Below are 26127 nucleotides of genomic sequence, written 5' to 3'. Positions count from 1 at the left end.
TTAAAATTATTTTTTTAATCAAGGTCATAGACATTATAAATCAAATGCTAGTATAAGGGAAAAAATAAAGCTATCTCTGTTCCAGCCTTTCACATTCTGCCCTCCAGGGGCAACTGCTTCCAACTCCTTCAGATATTTCTCCTAGTATTTGCCTCCCTATTTTGAAATAATAAACTTAACTGCTACTCTAAAATTTGGTGGTCTTTTTAAGGAGGTATCACACACTTTGAGTAAATGTGCATATCTTAACAATTTGTTACATACGCATTCGCCTATGTTCCCACAGCCCAGATCAAGTTAGAAAACATTGCAGCTCCCCAGGGGGCTCCCTTTGCCCCCTCCTAACCAGAAGCCCCCAGCGTAACTCATGTATGACCTTAGATCAGCGTTTCTCAACCTCAGTACGGTTGGCATTTGTGAGGCTGTCCTGGGCACTGTAGGGTATTGAGCAGCATCCTTGGCCTCTAGTCATTTGTGTGGGCAGAAAAATAGCCCCTCCCCAAAGATATCTACATTCTAATCCCTGGAACCTGTGAATATTTACTTTACATAGTAAGGGGGAATTACAGTTGCAGAGGAAATGAAGAATGCTAATTGGCTGAATTTAACATAAGCCAAATCATCCTGAATTATCCAGGTGGACCTAATGTAATCTCAAGGGTTCTTAAGCATGGAGGAGGGAGGCAGAATCAGAGAAGGAGAGGTGACAATGGAAACAGAGGGTGGAGTGACGCACTTTGTAGATGGGAGGAATGGTGGTGAGCCATGGAACACAGGTGCCTCTAGAAGATGGAAAAGTCTAGGAAATGGATTCTCCTCTAGAGCCTCCAGGAGGAACGCAGCCCACCTGCACGCTGATTTTATCCCACTGAGACCCATCTTGAACTTCTGAATTCCAGAACTGTGAGATAATAAATGTATGTTACTTGAAGCCACTGTGTTTGTGGTAATTTTTTACAGCAGCAATAGGAAACTAATGCACCAGTAAATGCCATTAACACTCCCACCCAACTGTAACAACCAACCAAAAACGTCTCCAGACTTTACCACACGTCTCCTTGGGGGCAAAATCACCCCCCATTGAGAACCGCTGACTCAGATTATAAAACACCATTCTAAAATTTATCTTTTAAAAAAAGTTGGGGAGGGGGGAATTAGGTTCATTTGTTGATTTATTTTTAGAAGAGATACTGAGGATTGAACCCAGGACCTCTTGCTTGTTAGGCATGCACTCTACCACTTGAGCTATATCCTCCCCACTAAATTAATGTTTTTTAAGACACCATCAAACGGCTTCCTCCTAATTTAGATGAAGCTTTGGCTCTCCCCCAACCCAGTCACCTCATTTCTCATCTCTCCATCCTCCTAATATGAATTTATCATAATTTTTGGTTAAGTCACTGGTCAGTGTTTCTATTATTATGACCATGTAGTGTCCTCTGCTGAGCCAAGTAGTGGACTATGATTACATTTCCTTTCTCATTGATAGCTGTCTTATTATTTTTCTTTGCTTGTTTTTCTATATTCTTGTTTTGTTATTTTACCCTAAATTTTCCAAGCTCCTTGCAATAACTTTTCCTGGTTCTTAAGCACACAAGGAGATCACCCACAATCAATTCCATATTTACTCTGGAGATCTCCCTCTGGAAGCCAGTGGCCTCTTGCTCCAATCTGGACATCCATTTTCTAGGACATCCACTCTCTAAGCTTCTGCACAGGCATCATTTGAATGGGAACACATAAGCTAAATAATTTGTCCTTTTTATGTTGCTGACTTTATGCTGGATGGAAAGTTTTTCTGGGTATAGAATTTGTGATGGAAATCACATTCCCCCAGAAAGTTGAGAGAACTTCTAGCTTCCAGTGTTCTAGGATTGTAAGTCTGATTTTCAGTCCTTCTTACAGGTTCTTCTCCCTCCTTACTCCCTTCCCCTGAAGATTTTAGGCCCTTTGTTTTATCTACAGTACACAGGTACTCCATGATGATCTCTCTCACTGATGCTGTCTCTTTCCCTTGATTGGGCCCTTTCAATATGGAGACTCATGTCCTTCAGATCTGGCATATATTGCCTTATTGGCTCTGACAACTTTCACCTCTCCATTTCCTCTGTTCTCTCTGAAATTTCTATTAATTAGATATTGTGCCTGCTGGATCCCAACTTTCATCTTCATATTTTCTCTGTTTTTTGTTTTGTTTTTTTAATTAGTTTTTATTAATTTGTTTCTGCTTGGAGGAGGTACTGGGGATTTGACCCAGGACCTCTCGCATGCTGAGCATGCGCTCTAACACTTGAGCTATACCCTTCCCCCTTATTGTCTCTGTTTTCTACCTTGTCTTTTTGTTCTGCCTGCTGAGAGATTTCTTCAACTCTGTCTTCCATTTTGCTCTTGAACTTTTAATTGTTATGTTTTTAATTTCTAAGGGTTCTTTTTTGTTGTTGTTTTTACTTGTTTTATTGAAGTATAGTTAGTTTACAATGTTGTGTCAATTTCTGGTGTACAGCATAATGTTTCAGTCGTATGTATACATACACGTATTCCTTTTCATATTCTTTTACATTTTAGGTTACTACAAGATAATAATTCTCTGTGCTATCAGTATAAACTTGTAGTTTATCTACTTTATATATAGTAGTTTGTATCTGCAAATCTTGAACTCCCAGTTTATCCCTTCCCACCTTCTTTCCTTCCTGGTAACCGTAAGTTTGTTTTTTATGTCTGTCTGTTTCTGTTTTCTGAGTGAGTTCGTGTTTTTTTAAATATTCCACATATAAGTGATATCGTATGGTATTTTTCTTTCTCTTTCTGGTTTATTTCACTTAGAATGATGATCTCCAGGTCCACCCATGTTGCTGCAAATGGCATTATTTTATTCTTTTTTATGGCTGAATAGATAGATAGATACCACAACTGCTTTATCCGCTCGTCTGTCAAAGGACATTTAGGTTTCCATGTCTTGGCTATTGTAAATAGTGATGCTATGAACATTGGGGTGCATGTATCTTTTCGAATTAGAGTTCCCTCTGGATATATGCCCAGGAAAGGGACTGCTGGATCATATGGTTAAGTCTATTTGTAGTTTCTTAAGGAACCTCCATACTGTAAGTATATAGTGTACGTATGCCACAGTACTCACGGAGCATACTCATGGAGTACTGGAGCAATACTTAAACTAAAACATTCGCTGTTATGGGAGGGTAGGCTGGCAGGAGACAAGGGACCGAGGAAATGGGAACCCGACACACACCACCTAGCGGCGGCCAGCAGCTGCTCTCCAAGCATTCCGCTCCGGCTAGAGCGCCCAGTGCCTGTGGCGCCGCTCTAGCCGGCTCCTCACTGGGGCGGAAGTCGCACGCGCACTTCCGCCGGGCGGGGCCGTTGCTGGGCGGGACGGTGACGTCACCCCGGAAGGGGCGGGCCCGCCGGGACCAGGCCGTGCCGCGCCGCGCCGCGCCGCGCCGCGCCGGCCGGGAAGGGGCCGGATCCCGCACTATGGCGGCGGCGGCGGCGGGCCCCGAGGGGCGGCGCGTGGTCCAGGATGCGGCGGCGGCGGTGCCGGAGAGGGGCGGCGGGAGCTGCGTGCTGTGCTGCGGGGACCTGGAGGCCACGGCGCTGGGCCGCTGCGACCACCCAGTATGCTGCCGCTGCTCCACCAAGATGCGGGTGCTGTGTGAGCAACGCTACTGCGCGGTGTGCCGCGAGGAGCTGCGCCAGGTGAGCCGCGCCGGCGGGGCCGCGCATCGGGGCGCGGGCGCGGCCAGTCGGGGCGGCAGGGAACCCAGCGGCCGGAAGGGGACTTTACCTTCCTGGTGTCCGGCCGCAGGCCTGGTGGCGCCGGCTTCCAAAAGAGAGGCCTGGCGGGACCACTTGGGGCGGGGTCCCGACCGCAGGGCCGACTCTGGGGCGTCTGGGGCCATGAGGCATGAGATGGCCGATCTAATTTGAAGAGGTAGCGATCCCTTTGGGGACAGAGCCCGCGGACTTTCCTCCTGCTCCCCGGGAATTCCTGCTGGGCCACAGAAGGGGTACGATCAGAGCAGGAACCCCTCGACCTGCTCGTCTTTGGGAGTTTATTCCTCAGGGGTCTTCATTCCGATGGAGGCAACGGGGCAAGTGGGCACCCTCAGACGCGGTCTGTCCTGGAATTAGAGGGTCAAGCGAGCTTTTCCAGCCCAGCTGTTATTTCTGGACCTCCCTGGGTTACGCTGAGCAAACTCCTTTTCATCTATTAAGTGATGGTGGCACTCTGACCTGCCCACCAGAGGGGAAGGCAGAACCACTGAGGTCTCCTCTGGTTGCTTGGTGGGTGGGGATAAAAGTGTTATGAAGTTTTTCTTGCCAGTCCCAGCTGGGGGCTTAACTCCAGAGTTGGGGGATGGGGGCAGTTTCTGACTCTCCAGACTCCTATGAGCCCTAGTGAGGTTAGAGGGCAACAGGGAGCTTTTCCTCACTCTCCCTGCAATGCCAGCTGCTGGCTGGGAACGCCTAGCTGGAGCTTCCTTGGTTTGCTGTGCTTTGAGATCTGTTTGCTTCTGCAGTTGTGAAATTCCCCTGGTTTGTTCATGGAAAGCTTGAGCTGGTTACATCTACCAGGGAATCTTGAGTTTCTTCTTTCTAGAAGTGATGCAGAAACGACTTTGTTCACTTTTGTTGTTGTTAGAGATTTATGTTAAAAGAGCCTAGGAAATGCTGTAATCCCATGACTACTCTGTGGTTACCTATTCTGTTCACTATTGGAAAGACACTTGGAGACGCTGTCAGTCTATCATGGGGAGTACAGAGAGGCATGCGGATCTGGGAGAGAGCAGAGGTGCCGGAGCAGTCGGGGAAACCTTGGATCTGTGATTTAGTCAGAAGGCACCTCCCAGCTTTGCCAGAGCCTGCCTTGTCGGCTAGTCTTTCATGACATGATGTAATTCTTGAACAGCCAGGTTTCCCAGCATACCTGTAGTTTCCTTCCAGGAAGGCAGACAGGCAGGCAGGCGCTGTGGAGTCCCTGGCCCTGGGTGCTGCAGGTCTCACTCAGGAAGTGAGCAGACATCTATATATGGCTCCTCTAGCTAGCATCTAGCCTCTCTCATTCCTTGTGGGTCCCACACCCTCCAAGTGCTCTGTGGCAAGGGGGTGTTGACATGAGCTGTCAGCTGGCTCCAGCTGGGATGTGGTTTGGCATCAGGTGCCCTGGCCGAGCCTGACCTTCCTCTTGGGCCTGCCCTGAATTGCTAAGCAGCAGGAGGGTGTACTGGGAAGTTTGCGGAGATGATGCTCCTCCCCATTCATCCTGCTTCCCTCCCACTCTTGAACTTGCAGCACCCCCTGTCCCTCTTGTTCCCTTGTTGAGCCCTGCATTGTCCTCTGAATACGTCCTGTGTCCCATGCCCCCTTGGGAATCCCACAGTGACCCCTAGCCCCTGAAGCCTGCCTCTGCTCTGCCTCCTGTATGGAACTAAGTCTTTGTGAAAATTGGAAGGAAAGTATGCCAGGATGCAGGGACAGGCCAGCTTCATCTGCTGGTTAATTCCTACATCTTGATCTAGTGCCTTCCTATGCCTGCCCAGGGGGGCAGCCTTGCAGCTGCCTGTCAGGCGAGGAGCCAGATCAGTTAAATTGCTCGGCAGGTGCTCAAGGCAGAGGCCAAGGCGGCTCCCACCTGATGGGCAGCGGTAGCATTGGTCTTGAGGGCACTTTGGTTGAAACTGATGTCAAGTCCCAGGTTCCTGTCCTCTCTTCCCTGGTTGTACCTTTTACACAGGCCACTTTCCTCTGAAAGCATTCCACCTTGTCTGGACCCCTGGTGATGCCAAAGAGGCTTGATGGGGCTGCTATACAAAGTGGGATATGTCTGTCTTAGGAGGGGAACTGCAGGCCACCTAGTGCAGCCCCAGTGCCCTGTTTCATAGAAAGTAGGAAAGGAGGCTGAAGGCAGGTCAGGAGGCGGGACCTGCTGACTCAGGTCATGCTTTTCTATTGTCCGTGCTCCCTCCCCCCACCCTGGTCCTGGCCCTCTTCCTCTAAGATTACCCCTGCTCCATCCCCCTCTGGCTCTTCTTGTGCCTGTGTTCTAGGTAGTGCTGTCTCTGGGGGCTCACTCTGTATTCCCTCCTCTCCCCCAGGCCCACCCCTCACCATCCAGCTCACTCTCAGCACTGGTCATTGCTAATACCCCTGTCCTCTCATCCACTCATTCTCAGTGAGTGCTCACTGCATGCTGGGAATGGGGAGCAGCAGGGCCCCAGGCAGAAACCCTTAGGCAGGGAGAGTCTGAGGGGGCTCTTACCCCCATCTCCCTCTCCTCACGGCCTGGCCATCTTGGGGTCCACCCAGGCTGCCCAAGTATCTAGGCTTGGTCTGTACCTCTGTCCTTGGACCTATGATCTCCTCCCGTCAGGGTGATCACCAGGGTGGGTGGGTCTCAAGCCACACTGGTTGGATCACTGGTGGGTTCCTGCCCATCCCTGGCCAGGCCACCACACCCTCATTCTTGTCCAGCCACTCAGTCTTGCCACTCATCTCACTCTCTGCTGGGGGCAGGGGACACTGGCCACACCAGGCTGCAGTACCATCCATCGTCTGCTCGTTGCTGGACCTGGCCTCTGGTGCAGGCCTGAGGGTCCAGTCCTGCTCCCAGGGCCTGTCCAGGGGTGGGTGCAGTTGGCATTTCCCCATTCCATGCCCCCTGGCTCCTAACCTGCTCACCCTCCTTCTAAAACACACACAGCTTTGAGCTTGCATGCCCATGGCTTCTTTCCTTTCCCAAGCCTCTTCTGTGGTTCCAGCCCTTTCCCAAGCCAATCCAGTTTCCCCTTTCTGACCTGTCTCAGGTGTGCCTAGCCAGGGCTGTCCCACTAGACCGCTCAGGAGGAACAGACGCCCTGCCCAAGCTGATTGTCGCTCAGTCCACGGCGAGGGTACCCACAGCCCAGGGAGACACTGCCTGTGGTGGATCAGAGCTGACCCCTGAAAGGAGGGTGCCAGAGCCGGGATGAGGGTAGGGGGAGCCTTCTGGCATGGGTTTCCTCTGGGGAAGTTGTTCCTTTGCTGAGTCTGTTGGGCTGGGATGCTTTTTGGCAGCTTTACGGTTTCCCTCTAGGGCTGCTAATCTGAGTCTCAGTGCTTAGTTCCTTATGCTCTGTGCTCCTCCAGCAGCATCCTGAGTGGTTCATGGCCCTGCACCTGCAGGCACCTATCTCTGGACAGGAACTGGGGTTTCTGCTGGAAAAGCCCCCTTAGGAGTGGTCAGAAGGCAGGGCTGGGTGTAGGCTTGCTCTTGGAGGGCAGATCCCCTGACAAGAGGCCAGTGCGAGGTCCAGGGACCCTCCCTATGTTCATTCAGGGCCTGCAGAGAAAGCCAGGGCAGAGAGTGTGGAGGCTGACCCTTTGGAGGCAGAGCCAAGGCTCCCCTTTGATGACAGGTCACAGGAGTGCAGCTGGGATGAGGTGTGCTCAGTGTGGGGCAGGGGCAGGGGTCGGTAGCCATGTTTATCCTGCCTGGCTTTACCAGGCATGGCGACAAGGGGAAGAAAGGCCTGTTGGGGGTTCATTCCTCCACCCCTACCTCACTGTGGCCCCCAGAATGGGTGTGGCTGGACCATGACACTTCCCTTGGGCTCCTTTGGGGGCAGAATCTGGGGAAGACTTGGTGGTCAGCCTGTTTTCTACCACCATCCCCCACAGCATGTCCTCAGAAGTGGAGGCTGAGCTCCCCGTCTCCTCCCCCAGGCCCCCAGGGAGCCAGTTTTAACCACCCTGCTGCTGGAGACAGTGTGACCACCCACTCTCTCCAGCCAGTCCTATGCTTTCCCAAGTTCACGGCCAATTGTAGTCCCAGACAGCCTCCTTGGCTGGGCCTAAACATAACAGGGGTGTCCTTGATGTGGCCTTTCCCAAGGTGAGGATGTCCCCCGCGTGTGCTGGTGAGGACTCTGAGCTGAGCTGAGTGCCCTACTTTAGGCTGGGGGGACAGTGGTGGATCTGAAAGGGGCACGGAAAGGAGACAGGACTGTCGTCTTGATCCAAGTGAGGGAGTGGGGGACAGAGAGAAAGGGGGTGCTGGAGGATGAGGGAGTCCTGGAGGGAACAGTGCCCTTGTTGGCTCAGAGGGGAGGCCTGAGCCTATAAAAAGGCCTGGGGGCCAGGCTGGGGTCTCTGGGACAGGGGTCTGGTCCTCGTCCATTGCCACAGTCTGTGGAGGTGCAGAGCCTCCAGAGGGCTGGAGACCCCAGAGAAGCAACCAGGCTGTGGACATTTCTGCATCTAGCTCACCAGCTCATCCCTTTGGTGCCCCCAGACAGCCAAGTTAACAGGCAGGCAGCCCGCCCAGAATGGCCAGGGTCCATGACCCAGTGCTGCGGGACAGTTCCTCTCCTGTGGTGTTATGGAAGTGTCGTGAGTGGATGGAGGGTGGCCAGGCATGGTCAACTGATGGGTCCTGGCCTGGCAGCATTATTTCCTTAGCTGCTTCCTGGATTGTGTCTCTCCTTTCTCCCAGTGAAAGTCATCCTGTGCTTGACACCCATGTGATTAAGGTTTGGTTTGCCCCGCTGTCTGGTCCCTGTCACTGCCCCTGGGACAGCCTCTGTCTGGCAGGTGCCAGTTTTGCTGTGGATGAGTGGGGAGTCGGCTGCCCCCTGGCTGCGAGGCCAGGGATTGCTTCTCTGTTTTGGCAACCCTAGGTGGCTGGGCTGCGGGTGAGCAGAGGGGGCGTGTCCGCCTCCCGTTCTTTTCTGCTTGACAGCGCCTTCCAGTGGACATCCCGAGCCCCGCTCACCGTGCCCTTGTACTTTCGGTTCCAGGTGGTCTTTGGGAGGAAGCTTCCTGCCTTTGCTACAATCCCCATCCACCAGCTGCAGCATGAGAAGAAGTATGACATCTACTTTGCTGATGGGAAAGTGTTTGCCTTATACAGGTGAGAGAGGAACCCTCAGCCTGGGATTCCGAGAGTCTGCAGGGCGCTTTGTGGTGGGGACGGGCACATCCCCATCACCTCCTGTGCTCCTCACAACACTCAGGTGGGTGGGGGCACTTTCTGTGGCACAGACATCAGGGTCAGGTGGCTAAGTTCCCATCATTGGTCTTCTGTCCTGTAACTGGGGGTGCTCACACCCCCCTCCTGGGGTGGTGGTAGAGATGAGGGGCAAGGGGGTGAATTCAGGGAAAGCCCTCCTGGTGTAGCACCCAGCACCTGCTTCCTGAGGGCTCTTGGAAGTGCACAAGAGCTCTTGCAAGTCAGGCTCTTAGCCCATGGTGGGAAAACCCCGTAAAGTGGTACAGTTATCTTGGGGCCGGTCCTCATCTTCCAGGTGAGAGGGCAGCCGCCTGGCTCAGCTAGAACCTGGGCTTTTGACCCCAGGCTCCTGTGTGGGCTCAGTTATAATATTCATCTGACACAGAGGTCAGTCTCCTGCATCATGGCCCCACCCCCGTCACATGGCCTTGTTCAGCTCAGGCACTGGCCCAAGCCCCATCTGACTCAGTGGTCAGAGCTCCAAGGTGCATGGGGAGCCGAGTGCCTGTCTTCTGGCTCCCACTCCGAGAGTGTCTCCAGGGCCTTGGAGCGGTGGACCATGGGGAGGGTCTAGTGCTCACTCTGGATGACACTGCTGAGTGCCCTCGGGTCCTGGTGCTCTTGGTGTCTCCCTAGGCAGCTTTTGCAGCACGAGTGCCCGCGATGCCCTGAGCTGCCACCTTTTGGCCTCTTTGGGGACCTGGAGCAGCACATGCGGAAGCAGCACGAGCTGTTTTGCTGCAAGCTGTGCCTCAAACACCTCAAGGTGAGCCCCACCCTGCCTCCACAGCAGCTGCTTGGGTCTTTGGGACATTTAGGGAGTCCCTGGCTGAGGTGGATGGTGTCCAGGCCCTGTAGAGGCTGGCGTAGGGGTGCTCAGCAAACAGCTGTGAGGGGCTTATTGCTGCCCCTGGCCCTGGCCAGGCCGGATCCCCAGGGCTTCCCAGCACCCACCCAGCTCTCCTGCCTCACAGAGCCCTGGGGTGGTGACCAATCAGGCTGCACAGCCCAGGCAGGGCAACCTCCTAGTAACCACGTGGGTCCTCCAGGTTGCTGGTGTTGAGGGCCCTGTGACAGAGCTGATGCCACCAGGATCCTTTGGTGGTGTTGGGCTGTGGGGAGAGGTAGGGGGCCGGGGAGCCCCCACCCCATGCCCAGCCCTTCCCCACTCCCTGCAGATCTTTACCTATGAGCGCAAGTGGTACTCGCGCAAGGACCTGGCTCGGCACCGCATGCAGGGGGACCCCGATGACACATCGCACCGCGGGCACCCGCTCTGTAAGTTCTGTGACGAGCGCTACCTGGACAACGATGAGCTGCTCAAGCACCTGCGGCGCGACCACTACTTCTGCCACTTCTGTGACTCTGATGGGGCCCAGGACTATTACAGGTGGGTGCGGTAGCACAAGGCCCTGGACACCTGGGCAGGCTGGGCACAGGCCGTTGGCCACGGTGCCTGGCGGCCCCAACTAACAACCCATCCCCGGCAGTGACTACGCATATCTGCGCGAGCATTTCCGAGAGAAGCACTTCCTGTGTGAAGAGGGCCGTTGCAGCACCGAGCAGTTCACCCACGCGTTCCGCACCGAGATCGACCTTAAGGCCCACAGGACAGCCTGCCACAGCCGGAGCCGTGCTGAGGCCCGCCAGAACCGCCAGATCGACCTGCAGTTCAGCTACGCACCTCGGCACTCACGCCGGAATGAGGGTGAGCAGGCCTCTCCTTTGCTGAGTGGAGCTCCCACAGCTCCCACCTGGCCCCCGAGGCAGTGCTCACCTTGCGGAGCCCTGCTCTGGAGGCCTCAGACCCAGGTCCTGATCCGACCGCTCACATATCGACGGGGACAAGGGAAACACCTGTTGAACCTGCATCTGCCAGCCCATCGAGTAGCTCTGAGCACCTGAGCACATTGGGACAGGGAGCTCTTCACTCCAGCTGGCTCCCGCAATGTCTTGGATCTGCTGCTCTGAGGTCCCTGGGACTCGTCCCTGGGTCAGGAGGATTATTGAGCACCTGCTATGTGGGCGTTCCTCCTGGGAGTGTGGGGTTGGTAGGGCCAGGCCCTTCTCCCAGCACCATTCTTGCTCTGACCTGGTGCCCAGGCCATAGAGGTCTGGGGCTGTTGGGGACCCCAAGAGGTGTCAGCCCATCCCCCAGGGCTCATGTGCTGTGGGGGGCGGGAAGGCTTCTGCTGTCCAAGCTGGAGCACTGGCTGTGGTCTTGCCCGGGCCCATGACAGGCTGTGTGCTGGCTGCAGGGGTTGTCAGTGGCGAGGACTACGAGGAGTTGGACAGGTACAACCACCAGGGTCGCGCAGGCCGGGCCAGCGGCCGTGGAGCCCAGCAGAGCCGCCGAGGAAGCTGGAGGTACAAGAGGTGGGAGGATTCACGTGCCACTGAAGTTCTCCTGGCACCACCCCTGAGGCGGTGGCAGCGGCCGGCAGCTGGGCTGGGAACAGGCACTGGGGTCCGGGGACTTCAGCCTTTTGGTCTCTGGTGTCCCCAGCATGGCAACAGGGCCTGCTCAGTGTCCTCAGTGAGCACATTTCCTCCTCTTTTTCCTACTTTCAGCCAGAGACACGAGGAACCTGTGGGGTGGGGTTGTGTGAGAGAGGCTCTGAACTTGGGGGTTCAGGGCAGTTATGCCTTGAAGCCCGGGCACACAAGCACACTCAGGCTGGGGTTGGCCAGGCTGGATCAGGGCATCTGTGGACTCCAGATGCTGCCCCAGAGAACTGGGTCCAGGTGCTGTCTGGGGAGCTGGAGCCTCAGGCTGGCAGGCACATGTTCTGCTGCCTCCCCAGCGCCCTCTCCTGGCCGGCGAGGTGGGCCAGCCCCGTTCCCCTGGCCTCCGACCCCTCCCCAGTCCCTCCCCCTGCATACTGCTGTAGTCCTGGGCCTTGCCCAGCCTGAAGATCTCTCCATCTCAGGGAAGAAGAGGACCGAGAAGTGGCAGCTGCCATCCGAGCCTCAGTGGCTGCACAGCAGCAGCAGCAGCAGCAGCAGCAGCAGCAGCAGCAGCAGCAGCAGCAGCAGCAGCAGCAGCAGGAGACACGCAGGAGCGAGGACCAGGTGGAGGGCAGCAGGCCCAGAAAGGAGGAGGCAGTGGTGCGGGGGCCTGAGGAGCCCAGGGGCCCCCGGCGTCCGGCCCGGACTCAGGGTGAAGGCCCAGGTGAGTGGGCCTTCCTTGCAGGCGTCTCTGCTCTGGCCTGAGAGGCCTGAGGCAGCCTCTTGCCGAGCGTGGTGCCCAGACTGGCAGGGTACCCACCCAGAAAGTGGACAAGAACCCACATGCTCTCTGGTCACTCTGTGGGGCCTGATCTTGCCTTCAACATTGATCCGTCTGACATAGGGTTCTTTCGTGCCTCGCAGGCCCCAAAGAATCCTCGACAAACGGTCCTGTGAGCCAAGAGGCCTTCCCAGCAACCGGCTTGGCTGTGGGGACCGCACTTCCAAGGTACACGTGTGCACAAACCGGGGTGAGGATGCCGGGCTCCTATAGAGGGTGAGTGTGGGACCGGCCAGGGACGAGCAAGCCGCTGAACCTTCTCCCGTTCCTCGGCTCAGCACTCTCCCACCCCCGACTTCGAAGCTCAAGGATGAAGACTTTCCCAGTCTCTGTGCCTCTGCTTCCTCCTCCTCCTCCACCGCAGCAGCCCTGGGCCCTGTGGGGCTGCCACTGGCATACGCGGTTCCCAGCAGGGGCAGGAGCACCTTCCAGGAGGACGACTTCCCTGCCCTGGTGTCCTCTGCTTCCAAGCCCACCGCTGCCCCCACCAGCCTCATCTCTGCCTGGAACAGCAGTGGCAGCAAGAAAGTGGCACATCCCACCACTGGGGCCCAGTCTGCTGGTGGGAGCAGCCAGCCCTCCAGGAAGGCTGGGAAGGGGGGCAAGGGTGGCAAAAAGGGTGGGCCGCCCCCGGTGGAGGAGGAGGAGGAGGAGGATGGCCGCACTGGCCTCACCGCCCAGGAGCTGCGGAGCGTGCCCACAACAGTCACTGTCTCCTCCCTGCTGGCACTGGCCTCCACCCAGACCTTCACCAAGGTTGGCAAGAAGAAGAAAGTGGGCTCTGAGAAGCTGGGTGCCGCATCTCCCCCGCCACTGCCCTCTGACAAAGATGGGTCCCCTGGGGCTGAGCAGGCCCCCACAGCCCCCACTGGCAGGGCTGAGGGGCCAGTTGCTGTTGTCGTCAATGGACACACAGAAGGGCCGGTCCCAGCTCGGAGCACTCCCAAGGAACCCCCTGGGCTCCCAAGGCCCCAGGGGCCCCTCCCTTGCCCCACACCCCAGGAAGACTTCCCAGCGCTCGGCGGCCCCTGCCCGCCCAGGATGCCCCCGCCCCCAGGTATGTGTACCTGCCTCAGGCCTGCTTTTCAGCATCTGGGAAGAGGTCAGAGTAGCAGAGTCAGGCTGGAGCCCTCCAGGCCCACGAGGAGCACAGCTAGAGGTTCTGTGGTGCAGGTGCAGGTGCAGGAGGGAAGAGGTAAGCTTCTACAGTGGTTTCCAGCTGCCTCAGAAGCCAGGCTCCACGTCTGTGAGTGACGTGATCTCGGTTCACCACTTAACTTCTCTGTATCCTTTTCCTCCCCATAAATCAGGGCAATTTTAGCATCCTCTTGAGATGGGTTTAAGTGAGTTAACTTAGACAGGATTTGCCATGAGGGAGCACAGTTTATGTGCCAGCACTTGGCATCATCCGGTCCCAGGCCTGTTCCATGGCGGAGGTGGGTCATGGATGAAGCCTGACCCTGATGAGATGGGAGGTGGGGAACCAAGGCCTGGCTGTGCCTGTCCAGTGAGAGTCACGTCCTGGGATCTTCCTGTGCTCACCCTGCCACAGGCTTCAACACTGTGGTGCTTCTGAAGGGCACTCCACCCCCGCCTCCGCCAGGTCTCGTGCCCCCCATCAGCAAGCCGCCCCCTGGCTTCTCCGGCCTTCTGCCCAGCCCCCACCCAGCCTGTGTCCCCAGCACTACCACCACCACAAAAGCGTGAGTGAGGGTGGGCCGCCTGGCCTGGTGCCCCTGGGGGAGTGCTTTCACCTTGGGCCACCCCAAAGGCTGAAGCTTCCACCTCCTCCCCATCTCCTGACCCCAGACCTAGGCTGACAACCATGCCACGGGCCTACCTGGTCCCTGAGAACTTCCGGGAGAGGAACCTGCAGCTCATCCAGTCTATCAAGGACTTCCTGCAGAGCGATGAGGCCCGCTTCAACAAATTCAAGAGCCACTCGGGGGAATTTAGACAGGTTAGGCAGGCGGGGTTGCGGGGGGCCAGTCCAGCCACCTGGGGCCCAGGCCTGGGCCAGGTGTGACTGGTCTGCTCTGGGTGGCAGGGTGTGATCTCCGCAGCCCAGTATTACAAGAGCTGCCGGGACCTGCTCGGGGAGAACTTCCAGAAGATCTTCAATGAGCTGCTGGTGCTCCTGCCCGACACGGCCAAGCAGCAGGAGCTGCTGTCTGCGCACACGGACTTCCGAGGCCGAGAGAGGCCTCCCGGCACCAAGGCCAAGAAGAACAAGAAGAATGCATGGCAGGCCAGCACCCGGCAGACGGGCCTGGACTGCTGCGTGTGCCCCACTTGCCAGCAGGTGCTCGCGCACGGTGATGTCAGGAGCCACCAGGCGCTGCACGCCGCCCGGGATGATGACTTCCCCTCCCTGCAAGCCATTGCCAGGATCCTCACGTAGCTCCCGCCAGTGTGGGCAGAAGTTGCCATACTCATGAGCCTCCTTTCTCCTTCCTTCTCCCACTGGGCTGCCAAGCAGCCAGGTGAGGCCACCTGTTCAGGTCCTGCAGCTGACCAGCCCCCCAGGGGTCACCAGGAAAGCCCACCCCACCCTGTCAGCACACCATCACGCAGGAGTCCATCTGGTTTTCTCCTGGGAACTGGGGAAGGCCCCTGCCTTAGCAGCAGGCCAGTCTGGGTTATTCTCATGCTTTGGGAAGGGCCAGGACGCCGGGACCTGTCTGTGGTGTCAGAGTGAGTGGCCACGGTGGCCTAATTTGGGACCTCCTGAACCTGAGGGCTGTAGCATCATGGTCCCTGAGCCAGAAGCTGTGGGTCCACTGGTGTTGGAGTCAGATATTGAGTGTGTTGTGTAAACAGTTGAATGTTTCATGATTCAAGAATGTTCAGGATTAAAAGCAGACACGAAATCGTGCTACTTGAAGTTGAATCTTTTTACGAGACGAGCTGAATCTGGGATCTCAAATTGCCTCTGACCTTTTATAAGACAATTTATCTTTAAATAAATTTATTTTGCAATAATGCAGAGCTAGTGTTCTGAGCTTCTCTGCCTCCCGGGGTCACCCCACAGCCAGGGGGACTCAGAGTTGTCAGATGCCACAGCTCAGGTGGTCACCAGTGAGTGCGGGGGCAGGGAAGATGTGGGGTGAGCTGGGCAGCCAGGCTTTACTCACAGGAAGCAGCAGCCAACTGTGGGCTGGGGTCCTGGAGGTCCAGCACTGCCCAAGCCTTCCAGGAGATGACACAGCCCTGCTCGACCTATACTGTATACCTAGTAAAACCACCCATTCAGAACGTGAGAGTCACAGACTCAAGGATACATCCATAGACCAGTGAAAGGGCTACTAAAGATAAACTCCAACAAGAACAACTTAGTGCAGGGTATATCTGAAATACTGAAAGAAAATAATTTGTACTTAATTATTTGGATCTAGTATTTTGGAAGGGGACCAGACATGCACTGAAATCTCTCCTTTCTGCCATACATGTAAATAGTGGAAGAAAAGGTCTAAACATAGCCCCGTCTAAATTTTTTTTAAAGGAAGAAGGGGTGCCCATGGTGATGAAGGGGACCTGGCCAGTGGCCTGCAGAGGGGCCACATGGCTGCAATGGCACTGTCTGAAGTCAAGGACCTGGACGATGCTACCTGCCTGCCTGTGGCTGGGCTGGAGTGAGTCGCTGGGTGATGGCCAGGCCCAGGGCCCACCAGGAGAGGAGAGCCTTCACCATCTTCACTCTCCACGGCCACCTGCATTCCCCACCACACACAAGAAGGCTCTCAGAAGAGAAACCTGAAAAATAGGCTCTCTCATTAACAATATTGAAAATACCTGTTCTTAAAGAAGCACAATTCATAATACCAGGCAACACGGAAGTAAAGCTTGCTGTGTGACAAACACTGCTCTGAGCTCTACATGTGTTAATGCTAACCCTCACCCCACCGTGTGTGATAGGAACTACTGTTATCTTTGTTTTACAGAAGAGAAACCAGAGGCACAGGCAAGTTGAGAGACTCGCCCCCAAAGACCAAGTTTGACTGTTGCCAAACCAGCATTCCAGCTCCAGAGATGGTGCTTATCTGCTTTGTTCATCCAGGAGGTTGCTAACCAATAAGAAGTTTTAGAAATGAAAAAGAGATAAAAATTCCAATAGATGGTTCAAAAGTAAACAAGACCAAGCTGGGGTAATCTCCAAAAAGGATTTAGCCGTGGAATGTGGCTCTGGACTCTGTGGTACACCTGTTGGCAGTCCCAGGAGCAGAAGGTAATGAGAAGGGGACATTTGAAGAAATCATGACCACTTGTACCAGCACTCTCCAATATGAGTGTCAGCCTAGCCACCTCCCTGCCCCTTTCTGGATTCTGGGCCCTGGTGCCCCTCAGGTTCCAACCTCTGGCACTGGAAGGGCCAGAGTAGAAATGATTCCAAGAGTGTCTGGGCCACGATAAACTCATTTACAGTCTTTATTGTAAAGAAGTTGCAGTTGGAACATGGGACACTGAAAATACACAATCACGGATTGTTCTTTCAGAAGAGAGAGGGAAAGTGTCATATATACAAAAATTGTAAACATGTTCACTTAAATATCCACACATAATTGGTCTATGCTACAATGTACAGGGTTGTCACTCAACTGCAACTCCAGAGGGAGGCGTCTGTCTGTAAGAATGATATGTGGCAACCGCATTTGGTATTGACTTAATGTGAAAAGCCAGCTTTGAGCAATGCATGAGTACTCAGCTATGCAGAGGGACCTGCAACCTCAGGCTGGGCCTTAAAATGGGGTGCAGAGTGGGGAGTTGAGGGACTAGTCCAGGAAGCCAAGGTACAGGGATTTGCACGGAATGGCCGTCTCCAGGGCGTGGTGGGCAGGTGGAGCCTCTCGGCCTCTCTCCTCATGAGGGGTGTGTCTTGCCAGGCACCCAGGTGTCTTAAGCCTCCCACGGGCAAGGTCTTATTAAAGGGCTGGGAGAGGGCTGGTGCCCAGGCCTACAGCCATGTTGTGCTCTCCTGGGCAGAGCTGCCCACACCCCAGTAGGGGCCTGGGCCAAGGCAGGTAAGGGCTGGAGCAGGGCCCACAGACAGAGGGGCTGCTTGTGGGGAACTACGAGGTGAAACCTGAAGACTTGACCAGAACCACGACATCAACCAAGCCAGCAGAGTCTAGTGCGCCTGTGTGAGAGGAAATGGAGGGAGGCTCCAGACAGAGCACGTGGCCCTCCAGGGTGACCCACCAGGAGAGAGCAAGGACCATCATTACCCACAGGGACATGGGACGGGGAACAGTGGCCATGCTTACCAGGCCACGGAGTGGGGGCAGTGTCCCTTCCTCTAGTCACCCTCAGTCTGGGGCAGCCCCTGCACCTGGCTATGGAGGGCAGCTGCACCCCTGAGCCCAGGGTGGACAGGTAAGCCCCAGGCTGGCTGGCTCCTGAAAGGCATGGCTCCCTGCCTAGGCTGGTCCACTGGAGGCTGGAGAACACGTGCCTAGGGCTGTGCTGTGCCCTCCTCAGGACCTCAGGCCCTGGACTGGGGACTAAGGGGATGGGAGGAGCTTGTAGGGGACAGCCTAAGCACCCTGGAGGCTACCCTCTCTTGGCCCCAGACGGCTCACACTGGCCACACCCTGCTGCTGGGCTAGGAGGACCCAAGAGAGCTCCAGGAGGCCTTGGGCTCTGAGCTGGTGGGGCTGCCTTCGCGCCTTGGTCTGGGCCTGCCCACCACTAGTAGGCAGGCACCTGGTACCCTTTGGGGCTGGTGTCCAGGGTCTCGGTGAAAGGCGGGCTCTGGTAGGTCTCAGTGCCCTCTACGCCGCTGCCAACCGGGTAGCCTGGGTACGCCTGGCCTGCCCCAGTGCTCAGCTGTTCGGTGGCAAAGAGCGACATGTCGGTGCCCAGGCGGAACCGCTGCAGGGCCTTCACAGTAAGCGCCACCTAAGGGGGAGTCCAGGGTCAGCTCTAGCCCCGGCCCCAGACCCCGCCGCCTGCGGCCCGCCGACCACACTCACCCAGCTGAGGATGGAGAAGAAGCTGAAGGCAATGGCGGCCCGCGCCGCGTCTCCTGCCTGCGTCGTGCCCGGCCCGGGCGCCGTGTGCTGCCACTGGTTGGTGAGGAAACAGAAGCCCACGAACCACAGGAAGGACCAGAGCCCTGCGGAGGAACCAGCGGGTCACAGGGAGCTCCAAGAAGGACCCCACCCAGCTACGCGGGAAAGAAGTATCCGCCGAACGGAGGCCCCGCCCCGCCGGGACCGGACGGGTCCCAGCCACACTCGGCTGAGAACACAACACCCTCCCTGTGGCCCCACCCCCGCCCCCTAGGCCCGCCCCTCCTGGCCCGGTCCCGCCCACCTGAGAAGCCCAGGTCGAGCAGCACTGCGCGGCGACGGTCGCGGACGCTGCTGATCTGCTGGAAACGCAGGTCCAGCAGCAGGAAGAAGGCGCAGGCAAGGAAGGCCCCCAGGCCTAGCACGACGCCGAAGCGGCAGGCTCCCGCGTTCCCGTTGAAGACACAGCGCAGCTCCGGGCCGCTGTCGGCGTTCACGTAGCCCTCGTTGATTATGGGCCCGAAGACGGCGATGGAGAACACCTGTGGGCCGGGGGAGGGTGGCAGGAGGCGCTCAGGGCCCTGAGATGGCCCCCTCCCCACCGAGGCCTGAGATTTTCTAGCCCAGCATGAACGCCAACGCCGTCCGGCGTGTCCCTGCGTTCCCCTGAAGCACAGAGCCCATCTCTGGGTGGAGGTCTTCAAGACCCCTCCCTTAATACCTACAGTATTTAATAACTATGGACGATGTGTACCAGTGAGCAACTACTATACCCAGGTGTTGTGCTAAAAATGGCTATGTGCCTTTGCTCATGGAATCCTCTGCAAAAACCATGAGGGTGGCATTGTTCTTATCCTGGGGATAATGGGGAAACTGAGGCTCCAACAGGTAAAGTGATTTGTCCAGGATCGCATGGCTGATAAGAGCAAGGGCAGATGTTCAAGCTGGCTCCTCCGCACCTTGTGGAGCCTTTAGTGTCTCCCATGGCCCACTTCAGAGTGTGGGGACAGGAGCTTTCATCTGGACCAGTGATTCCCAAGCTTGAGTCAGTGGAGCCCAGGAAAGTAGATGTGGAGTGCGGCCAGTGGGTCCAGAGGAGCCAGAGCATAGAGGGGGCCACCAGAGGGACTGCTGCACAGAGGTGTCAGCGGGACCTCACTGGAACCTGCTCTCAGCATTTAAGAGCTGTGAGGCCCTGTTTCCTAGCATGCCAAATGTGGTAACAAGCACAACTCATGGTGTGCTGGGGACTGTGATTAATATCATCCATAAGAGTATGGGCTCAAAAGGTGACACTGTGGCTCCTGGGGTTCAGACAAACCTGAGGGCCCTGTGTCTGTGATGGCTGGAAGGTAAATAGAAGGTGGACCACAGTCCTTTTAAACCAGATGCTGCTTTTTTAGCTCTGGGCAGCCCTATGTTTCTAAAAACAAAACTCCAGTTTCAACTTCATTTCTTTCCCACCCCAGCTCCTAGAGACTGAGTCAAGAGGGGAACCAAGGTGCAAGATATAGACATGTTCCCCCTGATTGGTCCACAAGTTGAATCAGATCTGGAACCAGAATGTAGGGTTCCTACTTTTTGGTCTGGCTGGAGTCACTCTACGCAGAAGACCAAGGCCCCTGCCCCACCCTAATCACTGGCCTCCTCCTGGAAGATAGGTGAGGAGGTGCCGCCACCCGCTGGACAAAACCCAGAACTCAGCATTACATCTCCCATCTCCCCAGCCAGGAGGAGCAGGCCACCAGGCCTAGGGTTACCCCAGTAGGCTAGGCTGCTCCCAAATCGGCCCCCCCAATGCAGAACTCCTTCTGGCTGCCCCTCTGAGAAAGCAACTCACAGTTGCAACTAGGGGTGCTGGAAAGGGCCAGCTCTCTTGGAAGGAGCCTGGAGGATGTGTGAGCAGGAGAGGCGGGAGGAAGCTGTCTGATTCTCTCTGCTCCGGGAGCCCCTTCTCATGCTGAGGCTGGGCGCCCAAACCCCTCTGTTAATTCTGTCCCCACTCCTGTGCCCACTTCCAGGGAGTGAGCACAGGAAAAACGGAGCGACAGCTGAGGAAGGGTACTGAGTTAGACCTAAGGAGGAATTGGGAGGTGGGTGCCGCGGGCGGTGACCTCTCAAGGTCTCCGGCTGTCGCCGCCAGCCCCTCCCCCGCCTGCAGGTGGGCGCGCCCTGCCTGGTGACGTCACCCCAACCTGCGGCCGGCGGGGGGAGGGGCCGGCAAGGATGAGGATGGGGGCGAGGGACAGGGGCGATGGGGAGGTGGTCGGAACTAGGGATGCGAGGCCAGGTGGGATGGGGTATTGGGTGGGGCAGGGGCTGGGGCCGGGGACACTCACCCAGGACGCGACCCGCAGCAGGGTCTGGGGCCGCCTCGCGAAGCTCACAGGGTCCAGGGCGGCCCCCGCGCGGCCCGCGCCGAATGAGGCTCCCTCCATAGCCAGCCCGGGCGGGCCGCGCGCTCCTGGTGCCCTCTGTCCGTCTGTCGGTCAGGCCGGCCCCGCCCGAGGCTCCCCGGGGCTGCTGCCGATGCTGCCGATGCTGCCCGTCTGCCGCTATCACCGCTGCCTCCCGGGAGCGCGCGCCAGCCGCGGCGGGGGCGCGCAGGGCGGAACCGAGCCCGCTTCCCCCCCACTGGTCCACGCGCACTGAGCTGGAACACTCCCCTCTCTCTGCCCCACCCACCTTCCACACCCCACTCTCACCGCAGAACCAGGGTCCAGGCCCCAGGTCCCCATCAGGCGGCAGGGTCAAGGGGCTGGATCCCCCTCTGCCCCTCACAAGTAGTCAGGAGTCAGCAAGGCAGGCAGACACTGGGCTCAGGCTTTGCTGTAGCCACGTGGATAGACAGACTGACATGGCCCCGCTCCTCTGAGCAGGGCCCTTTCTGATTGTGTAAGGAGGTAAAACAGGCCCAAGGGCCCCAAAGTCTTCCCCTACAGCCCTCAGAGAAAGGGACCCAGCTTCCTGGCCCTGGTCCCTGTAGACCAGAGGTAGGTTACTGGGGCCTTTCCCATGACTTCCCACTACACCCTAGCTTCTCAGAGGACTCTAGCCTTCCCAACAGGGAGGGAGAATGGCTTCTGCCCCCAGGGGCCCTTGTCCAGGAAGGCAGAGTCTACAGGCCAGCATGGGTGGGAGGTGGGGCATCTATGCTCTTTTCCTGTGGCTGGATGTTGTCATTCCAAGGGTGCTCACAGAACCCTCCGCACTCCTGGGCCTCCTCAACTGACCATTGGCTGACGTATTTAGTCTGGGGCCAAGGAGTGGGCAGAAGCATCAGAGATGGGGAGTTTGGCAGAGCTGGTGCCTAGCTGCCCCATGTACTTACTAGGTCTCTGCCACATATCGCCCAGCCCCTGTTAGATAAGGGTTCCTTCCTTCATGTTCCTTCCAGCCAGCCAGCAGGGGCCCAGATTACTCCCATGTCTGTCTAAGGCATTGAGAAAAGTCTGCAATGGTTGAACATTTAATGCCAGGCATTTCACCACAACCTGCAGAGGTAGGGACTGTTTTACCCCCATAGTTTGGTCAATAGGCAGGCTGTTTGAGGTCCTTGATCATGGAAAGTAAAGGATTGGGATTCAAACCCAGTTCCCAACCATGCCATCTGGGTGGTGTGGACAGTGGTACCTGTTATCCCAGATGTGGCCATCCACTGGTCAACTCCATTACACTATACATCCAATCCCATCACCTCTCGCCTGTCAGTGACAGTCCCCCCTCTTGGTCCCACGCATAATTTGTTCTCCCTTTTACTTGATCATTTACATCAGTGCATAAACGTGCTACCTTCTTGTAACTCAAAAACAAACTTCCATTCTTCTTTTTTTTAAAACCTCCATTCTTAAGGCCACTTCCACTTCCAGCTGTCACTGCTCCTTTTAGTTCTGGGGCAATTCAGGCACTGCATCCTGTCCCTGTCCTCCTGGGAATACTGCCCATGTCACCCTCTCCTCGTGTTCCTCCAACTTCCTGGGCCCTTTCTTGTCACCCCTTCCCAGTTCCCTCCTCTTGTTCAATCTGTGACCCCTGAACCTTAGGGGGCCCCAGAGCATGGTCCTGGGTCTCTTCTCCCTGCTCTGTGTCCACTCCTTTCATCTCTGTGCTGACAGCTGGAGCCAGAACCTTCCCTTAAATTACAATCCCACTTGTCTTAGCCTGGAGGCCCTAGAAAACCAAGTCTGCAGCCAAGTAAGAGTTTTAATGGGCAGTGAAGCTTCGGGGGAGCCAGGGTTAGGGAAAAAGGGAGGCGAGGCAGGGAAGGAGGGAGAGCAAATACAGATGGTGCTCCTGAGCTCCCACAGCTTTGCTGGCTCCCAGCATACAGGTGACTTGGGAAAAGCCAGAGAGAAGCTCTGTGCTAGGGAAGGAAAGAGCCGTGACTCCTTTGCTGGTGGCTCCCTGCCTATTTCTTTGCATCACCTGGCCCTGCAGAAACCAGCACCCCCATGGGGCCAGTGGGGTAAAGGTGCCAAGGAGACTGTGCCAAATGTTGGCACCTGCCCAGGGAGAAGCTGAGACACCATGGAGAGAGGTGACCAGAGCTTTACGACCACAGGGATGGGGCACACTGTTGCTGGGCCATTCCAGCTGGGAAGCCAGGAGCCAAGGCCTAGGAGCAGGTATGGCTGCGAAGATCCAGGAAGGCCCAAAAGCTGAGTCCAGGTCACCCCCAAACCTGCTCCAGTTACAGCCTTTTTGCATTTCATTAATACACTGGGCAACTCCATCCTTCCAGCTGCTTGGGCCAGAATCCCGGAGTCACCCTGGGCTCCACCCTGAGTGTATCCAGCGATCTCTCCTACCCACCCTTGGGTGAGCTTCCCTCTAAGCTGCCACATGGGTGCCTGCCCTCCCTGCACTTGCCCACACCTGCCTCATTCTAGCTCAGCAGCCAGAGGGACCTTTCAAAAGTCACATCTTGCTATTCCTCTGTTCCAAATCCTTCCAGACCTTCTTGTCACAGGAGCTGGGTCTTAAAACCACATCTTTCCTAGGGCCTTGAGGACTCCTGCCTTGTGACCTCTCCTTGCCTCTTTGACCCTTCCTCGGCCTCCTTGCTGTTCCTGGAACATCTTGACCCACTCTTTCTTGCCTTGGGACCTCTCCCACTTCCTAAGGAGCCAGAACCCAGACGGGAGAAAGCAGTAGACTATAGAGGGACAAGGGCAGGCCCTGTCCATCGCTGCAAGTCCTGGCACAAAACACACCACAGCCAGGTCTTCAGTCACTTCTCCAGCATTTTATTTTGGTCTCAAGTTCACAAAGCCTCTGACAGGCCTGGTACAGCTAGGCAAGGCCACAGGTTGAACAGGGACTTGCGTGCAACAGAGCTCAGCCTCCGAGGCTTCTTTCCTGATGTGCAAACAGCACACAGCCCCTGGGGCTACAACCACATCTGCTTTCCCTAGCTACAAGGTTTGGAGACAATGGCCTGGCCTGGAGGGGCGAGACAGCCAGGTCTGTTGCCTTCCTGTTGGGGGAAGTGGGGCACCAGGGTGGCAAGTGAGCAAGAGGCTGAATCCTCTATGGAAAGGACAGTCTACGCTGCTCCTGCCTCCTTCACCTGCAGCCCCACAGGGTGGTGGCTGAGGAGGCCATCAGGGTGCCGGGAATGGGCATCTCCACCTCTACCCCTAACTTGAGAGGGGAAGGGCTCCATGGGCAATATCTGGGGACCACCCAACACAGGTGAGACACAACAGGCTCTGGCTCTGAGGCACTTTAATGAGCGCCCCACCCTCTCTGCTGGCTAGTCACAGGAGCCATCCTTCCAGCCGTCACGCCAGCGCTCGTCCACTTGCGAGCAGTCGAAGTCTGGCTTGCCTAGCTTCCGGTTCACCTCATTGTGCAGGCAGCACAGCCACTGGGTGAAGTGCGCCCGAGTGCGCGTGTCTGGCTGGTTCCTGTGTATCCTGCATGGGGTGGGGGGAGTTGCTCATGGAGGATGGGGGCAAGTAGGGCTCCCACTGCCCCTGCCCCACCAGCTCCTTGCCTGTTCAGTTCCGGGATGAGAGCCAGGGCACTGCTGAGGCTACACCCAAGAGGAACCCCCAGAACAGGGCTGACCCTGCAGCATCAAGGCCTGGTGAACTCCCAGTCCCACTCAAACCCTCACCTGGAGAGCTTGGCAAACCTTGACAGGAGCCCAGGGCAAGACATTAAGGGACAGGCCTCAACTTTACAATCTCATAACAATCAGGAAGCCTCACCCCAGCGTCCCTGGCCCCAGGCAGTGTGTGGGGCTGGCACAAAGCCAAAACTGAAAACCAGCCGGGTTCTTTTCACCTGGGGCCCTGGAGCCTCAGCTCAGCAAGAGACCTGGTTTTAACTGCCCAGGCTTCAAACATCAAGGGCTGCCCTGACCCCCACATCCAGCCCAGAAACCCCTATTGTGCCAAATAATAGTTCTTGGGCTCCCCCATGAAGAAAAGGTGGCTCTTGGAAGCAAAAGCAGTGGGTTCCCATGGTCTTGAAATTGGCAGTCCTGCTTCAGAAGTCAAAGTGGAGTCCTCCTAAACCTACCAGAGCCTCCATCTGTGTGAAGCAAGGTATTTCATGAGGGAAGCACACTCCTCCCACCCTCCTGGAAGCCTTGTGGCTGCAGAAAGCAGCAGTACCCAGCAGCAGCCCCAGGTGGCTTGACCACTGAGGAGAAAAGGAGATGGCTTAGATGACCCAATCCCTACTCTGTTGGTGGTCCCTGCTGCCGGCAACCCTCTGCCATCTCTGCATCTATTTCTCTAGGTTCCTGATTATGACATCAGCCAGAGGCCCCAGGCCCAGGCTCCACTCTGCAAAAGGTGCAGACACCACTTACCTCTTCCTTATGTCTTCAGCACACTCCTCACACGGGTAAAACTTGGAAAATAAATGTATGAACTGAGCCATATCTTGCTGCTGTTCTGGGGTGGGCAGGTCAGGGTAGTAAGCAGCCAAGGTGTGGAGGACAGCCCAGCTGTGGCGGCCTAGTTCCTCGCGATCCTGAGGACAATCTTCCCTAAACTTGCTGTCCCGCTGCGGAAGGAGGCCGACCAAAGGTCAGTTCAGTTTTCCCGTACCATAATAGAAGCCTACAAAGCTCCCCTGTTTTCCGCCCCAGCCAGAGCCCCACTGACTAGAGACAGAAGTTCTGTGGCCGATCCAGCCCACATGTGGCTAAGAGCCAAAAAAGTCGGGCCTACCGTGGGGGTGAGGTTTAAGGACAGTCAACCCTGGTGGCTAGAAGTCCAGCAGGTATAGGGCCTCCGGGAACGCTCGGCCTAGCCTTGGGAAGTCTGCCCGGGGTGCCTGAGAACAAGGTGTTGGGGGTCAACGGCCAGGGTGCGTGTGTGGGCCGGGTCTAAGATTCGTAGGGCTCGCGGGACTCTGCAGGGAGGTGGCGCCCCCCATCCCCCGGTATCTGCACCTTCTGCTGCGTTCGCATCCACGTTTTGAAGTCCACGCAGGCCCGGCAGGGCCGCCTCCGGGAGGTGTCCTCCGCGACCTGAGAATCGGAGGCCTGCGCCTGGGCTGGCGTCGGGGTCGAAGCGGCAGCATCTCGTCGCCCCGCGCCCCGGCCGCGCGCGTCAGTCACCAGGTCGTCCATCTCCTCGGAGCGAGCACCGCCGGGCAGGAAGGAGAAGAGGTTTCCGCCACTGAAGAGCCCCCGCTCCCCGGGTGCCGCCATGTTGCCCGCGCAACGCCTGCCGGGCCAGCTCGGCCTCCAGATGGGTCTCCAAGTCGGCCTCCAGGCCAGCGCGCGCGCCGCCGCCAGGGCGCGGCCACAGGAGCCGGGGGCGCGCGCCGAGGGCGCGGGCGCTGAGCTTGAGCTGGGGCCGGGG

At 56.8% G+C, this 26127-nt stretch overlaps 3 protein-coding genes across 6 annotated transcripts; 1 reads left to right on the top strand and 2 right to left on the bottom strand.

Annotated features, from left to right (window-relative positions):
* The first annotated feature begins 3403 nt into the window (after positions 1 to 3403).
* On the top strand, positions 3404 to 15171 carry ZNF598 (zinc finger protein 598, E3 ubiquitin ligase). Of its 4 annotated transcripts, none has more exons than XM_072942418.1 (12): positions 3404 to 3714; positions 8793 to 8905; positions 9641 to 9770; positions 10183 to 10394; positions 10495 to 10712; positions 11263 to 11371; positions 11935 to 12176; positions 12377 to 12461; positions 12572 to 13350; positions 13846 to 13996; positions 14103 to 14253; positions 14341 to 15171. In XM_072942418.1, the coding sequence occupies exons 1-12, from the start codon at positions 3493 to 3495 to the stop codon at positions 14692 to 14694; spliced, it is 2766 nt and encodes a 921-aa protein (XP_072798519.1). In that variant the 5' UTR covers positions 3404 to 3492; the 3' UTR covers positions 14695 to 15171. The 4 variants fall into 4 exon arrangements, with proteins under 4 accessions (XP_072798519.1, XP_072798518.1, XP_072798517.1 ...); XM_072942417.1 differs by having other exon boundaries at positions 11263 to 11380; XM_072942416.1 differs by having other exon boundaries at positions 11245 to 11371.
* Positions 15172 to 16695: 1524 nt separating this feature from the next.
* SYNGR3 (synaptogyrin 3) lies at positions 16696 to 22286 on the bottom strand. The gene is made up of 4 exons (XM_031687084.2): positions 20641 to 22286; positions 18606 to 18843; positions 18263 to 18405; positions 16696 to 18188 (listed from the first exon to the last, which is right to left on the bottom strand). The coding sequence occupies exons 1-4, from the start codon at positions 20737 to 20739 to the stop codon at positions 17979 to 17981; spliced, it is 690 nt and encodes a 229-aa protein (XP_031542944.1). The 5' UTR covers positions 20740 to 22286; the 3' UTR covers positions 16696 to 17978.
* A 1725-nt stretch (positions 22287 to 24011) lies between these two features.
* Positions 24012 to 26082, bottom strand: GFER (growth factor, augmenter of liver regeneration). Its single transcript, XM_031687086.2, has 3 exons — positions 25713 to 26082; positions 25125 to 25321; positions 24012 to 24219 (listed from the first exon to the last, which is right to left on the bottom strand). Exons 1-3 carry the CDS (start codon positions 25971 to 25973, stop codon positions 24057 to 24059), a joined length of 621 nt encoding a protein of 206 aa, XP_031542946.2. The 5' UTR covers positions 25974 to 26082; the 3' UTR covers positions 24012 to 24056.
* Positions 26083 to 26127: the final 45 nt, after the last annotated feature.

Source organism: Vicugna pacos, chromosome 18, assembly GCF_048564905.1.
Source record: "Vicugna pacos chromosome 18, VicPac4, whole genome shotgun sequence".
Classification (NCBI taxonomy): Eukaryota; Metazoa; Chordata; class Mammalia; order Artiodactyla; family Camelidae; genus Vicugna; species Vicugna pacos.
The sequence above is the reverse complement of the archived record's forward strand: the minus strand, read 5'-3'. Positions and strand labels throughout refer to the sequence as shown.

Bases quoted from the DNA above. Each gene is read 5' to 3' on its own strand.
- GFER (XM_031687086.2), bottom strand. From the start codon at position 25,973: ATGGCGGCACCCGGGGAGCGGGGGCTCTTCAGTGGCGGAAACCTCTTC. The intron at 25,322-25,712 runs GTGCAGATACCG...CTCCTTCCGCAG, and splicing joins GGATGCGAACGCAGCAGAAG to CGGGACAGCAAGTTTAGGGA. The intron at 24,220-25,124 runs GTAAGTGGTGTC...CACCCCATGCAG, and splicing joins GCTGAAGACATAAGGAAGAG to GATACACAGGAACCAGCCAG.
- SYNGR3 (XM_031687084.2), bottom strand. From the start codon at position 20,739: ATGGAGGGAGCCTCATTCGGCGCGGGCCGCGCGGGGGCCGCCCTGGAC. The intron at 18,406-18,605 runs GTGGGCGGGACC...GTTCCTCCGCAG, and splicing joins GCTCGACCTGGGCTTCTCAG to GGCTCTGGTCCTTCCTGTGG. The intron at 18,189-18,262 runs GTGAGTGTGGTC...ACTCCCCCTTAG, and splicing joins TCTTCTCCATCCTCAGCTGG to GTGGCGCTTACTGTGAAGGC.
- ZNF598 (XM_072942415.1), top strand. From the start codon at position 3,493: ATGGCGGCGGCGGCGGCGGGCCCCGAGGGGCGGCGCGTGGTCCAGGAT. The intron at 13,351-13,845 runs GTATGTGTACCT...ACCCTGCCACAG, and splicing joins CAGGATGCCCCCGCCCCCAG to GCTTCAACACTGTGGTGCTT. The intron at 13,997-14,102 runs GTGAGTGAGGGT...TCCTGACCCCAG, and splicing joins ACTACCACCACCACAAAAGC to ACCTAGGCTGACAACCATGC.